This window comes from Choristoneura fumiferana, chromosome 12, assembly GCF_025370935.1.
Source record: "Choristoneura fumiferana chromosome 12, NRCan_CFum_1, whole genome shotgun sequence".
NCBI classification, from domain to species: domain Eukaryota; kingdom Metazoa; phylum Arthropoda; class Insecta; order Lepidoptera; family Tortricidae; genus Choristoneura; species Choristoneura fumiferana.
The window spans coordinates 19,966,624-19,970,333 of record NC_133483.1 but is presented as its reverse complement, the minus strand read 5'-3'; the positions used below and the strand labels follow the sequence as shown (position 1 = coordinate 19,970,333).

Genomic DNA, 3,710 nt, shown 5'->3' with positions numbered 1-3,710 from the left:
AACAATATTCGAATTCTAATAGTGATGTGAAAACTTTTCAATGTCAATCACAATCGAAAACCATAAATGAAATTTTTCTAAAGTCATTATAAGTGGCCACATGAATCGATTCTGTAAACTAATAATACAATTTTATTGTAAGCAATCATAACCAATTTGTTTAAGAGTTACTCATCCTGATTCGAGGACTTATTCAATCGAATGGTTAAGGTTCGGAATAATAGTAATCTCTTTATTCAGACAAAGTGCTCTTATTCTTATACACTGTTTGTAAATTTATACTTACTTACTAAAGTTTTCATACATAATACATAGCGTACATTTTTTTTCTTTACATTAGAAAATAATTTATCCAATTTTGTCACAAGTAGTCACAACGTAGATATGATAAAATATGAGTAATTTATCCTTTTGAATATAATATATATTATTATGACGTTCTTTTGTTTATGCAGCATACAAAATATGAAATGAAATTTTTAAAAAAGATTTCACTTTTATAATATTCCTCGTGAACGAGGAATATGTTCACTTAAATATCAACATTAATATTAGTGTTGTCAAGTCAAGTACCAGCAAGATATTATTGTACATAAAGCAAACTAAAAGTAACACTAGTTATTACATTTTTTTTTAACAATACTTACTGTAATTTCACTATCAGTAAGGTGTCGTGCACTATATAAACCTAACCCCTGTTACTACGCCGATGCATTATTCAATTAGGCTGATAGCACTTAAGAAGATTACTTTAATATTGTAATGCCTGGTTTCCGAGACGCGTGGGCCACTCGAGAAATGACCGGTATGACTGCTAATCTGGGGTCAATCTTCTCGAATGTATTGTTTTTTTCTCAAACTAAGCCATTACTAAATATATCTTCAGTAAACAAATCTTTAACACTATCAGTGGTGGGTGCACCAACGTAAAGGTTGGTGATTACTTACTTAGATATAACACAAAAATAAAAGACGAGAGGGCTCCGTATATAGGTATAGGACCTGGGAGTATTTATCTTTAGGACATCCTGTAGAAACAGATTTATTTTTGCTATAAATCAATCGTGTGCTAGGCGGGCTTTGCCAGCGGCTTTCAGTGTGCAGGATTCGTAGGAAGTGTTGAAATTTTGTGTCGAACTGTTTTATTCAGCTGAGTTCTTGTTCGCCAGAATATTTCAGTTGGTGGTTGGATTAGTTTGACTTGGATAGTTTTTGGGCGTTTTCAGGAAAAATTGTTGAACTTACTTTTTAGAGAGATTTGTAATAGGAGAAAAAAAGTGTCCCAGGTTTTTCATATAAGTAATGTTGTGTTACTTAGTTTATCCTAACACTACTGCCATAGAAACGTGTATGAAAACGGTAACGTAATGGAATAAAAGATCTTGGGACACTTTTTCTCCTATTACAGTTGAAAGTGCTCCTGATTCTGAGTAGGAAAACGAAATTTTATCCAAATCTAAAAAAATTATATTTCAACAATTTTTTCTAAAAACGCCCTTTTGCTTCACGGCAATACTATCTCTAAATGATTTCCAGTAAAGTACATTTGCAACAATCGTGTTAATCCCGAAAAAGTAATAAATCTGTGTTCTGCGCACTAATTGGTCATCAAAATGACGGCTCTTGACTTGCGTCTTAAAAGCTTCAACCGCTTCACTGGAGTAGGTGTAGCTGGCAATAAGTCGTCTTGGTCGGATGACACATCGGCGTTAGCCGGACGAACCGTACCTACCTTTAACCCGTTAATGCTGCAGTCGTATAAGCCCTTGGAGTGCCTTTAATTTTACAACGAGCTCTATTCTCTCCTCAAATATCGATGAAAATAGATTTTTATATGCAATATCTAGCTAGCGTGAAAATTATTTTAATACTACGTGAAGATAAAATATCTAAAAAAAACAAGGTTTAAATGCTTTAGGATCCAAGTTTGTATTTTCACCAGTTATCAGAATTCTAACAGTAAATTTATAAAATGTTATAAAATTAGAGTCAAAAAGACTTGTTATCGCACCCCAAACCATTATTTTAATAGACAAATAACATAAATTATCACCACATGCTACTTTATTAATAACCACCCTAGCAATTTCAAATAACCAATTTAAAATTTGTCTATCCATTGTGAATGACAAAAAATATCCTGTCGTTCCAAGAGGGATAGCGCAGTTAAGTGTTAGTTAATCAGCGGTTTAATTAAGAGAGCGTTTGGGCCGGCGAGGGCGCAGTGTGATGTTCGCGCGCGTCCCGGCACCATGCTGTCACTCGCACTGGCCGTGCTAGCGTTCGTCGGCCCCGCTGCCGCGCGAGCCCACCATCCCTTCAACATCACGCACTTCATAGTCCCTCACGAAGTCCCTCCAGGACAAGATGAGGTGGTCATCGAATGCCGATACGACGCCAACTTTACGCTCCTCAACTGGTTCAAAGGCCCCTCCGAATTTTTCCGATACAAACCCGGCACTACTCCTAGCACCAAATCATTCCCAATTCTTGGAGTCGGAAAAGTGGATATGATCTCTTGTGGCCCTACTGCCTGCAGTCTCCGGCTTGGCGCTCTGACTGAAGACGCATCAGGATTATACAGATGTGATATTGAAAGAAGCTCGCCGCCTTACTTGTTTGACACCCGATCCACGTACATGGAAGTTCACGGTCATAAACACAGAAAGCCCTTGCTCGAAGGCTTAGCTGATGAATTCGGGGAAGGTGACGAAATCCAAGCCTACTGCCGAGGGCTGCCGGATTCAGAGATTCGATGGTACTTCAACGGTCGTGAGATGGAAGATATGAGAGGATCCCCCAACTTGAAGGAAAAAAGTTCTAGGATAATATTTTCCGGAGTGCCGCCTACTGTGACAGTGCAATGTGCAGAATTCCGATACGGACGACTCCTGGGCTCTAAGGAAGTTAAAGCCCGATGGAGAGAGTCAGTTGCTCATAATATAAAGGATCTCCAAACTAACAGATCATCCAACATGAAGTGTACTATTTTGCTGTCTTTCCTTTCATTAATTTTAAAGTTAATTTCGTAGCTACTGTTTCGGTAGTTTTACGTAAAACACTAAGTTTTATTTATGCCAAAGAATGTTCCTTGTATTTTAATTAAATGAGAAAAATATATTATGTACTTTACTACTATTTAAAATCTTCATTTATGCATAAGTAGGTACATAAAAAATAATAAAAATATGCTATCAGGAATTCATATTGAGGGTCTGTTATCTAAATTGCGTTGACCACACGCTAGCACTAGATCGCAGAATACAGAAACTATTAATTGATTTATTTTTCTTCTTTAATATTAATTTTGATGATGAAAATAATTACTGTGATTTAAATTGATGACACATAGAAAAGAGCGATAGAAATAAATAATCCCAGAACTTTACACTTTACTTCCTTAAAAATTTAATTTGGCCATGCTGACCATCAAATTGATGCTGATTATTCATTGAATTAATTATTGATGGTAAGTATGGGCGGCCGTTATTTCATACAAACCTTTTCCCCTGTTTCCTCCCTGGATAAATACACTAAACCAAATATGTTATTATCGTGCGATCTATACAAGGTGTTAATTAAATAACTGAAGACCAGAAAGTAGTTTGCTCAGAATCGAGAGTAGAATCGATTACACTATGTTTTAAATTAGGTTGTGTTTGTGTTTTTAAATCCCTTTTTTATTGCGCCCATTCTAAAAGTTATGACTG

At 36.1% G+C, this 3,710-nt stretch overlaps 1 protein-coding gene across 1 annotated transcript; it reads left to right on the top strand.

Annotated features, from left to right (window-relative positions):
* Positions 1–2,227: 2,227 nt before the first annotated feature.
* Positions 2,228–3,395, top strand: LOC141433849 (uncharacterized). The gene has a single exon (XM_074095949.1). The coding sequence runs from the start codon at positions 2,253–2,255 to the stop codon at positions 3,030–3,032; it is 780 nt and encodes a 259-aa protein (XP_073952050.1). The 5' UTR covers positions 2,228–2,252; the 3' UTR covers positions 3,033–3,395.
* The last annotated feature ends 315 nt before the right edge of the window (positions 3,396–3,710 follow it).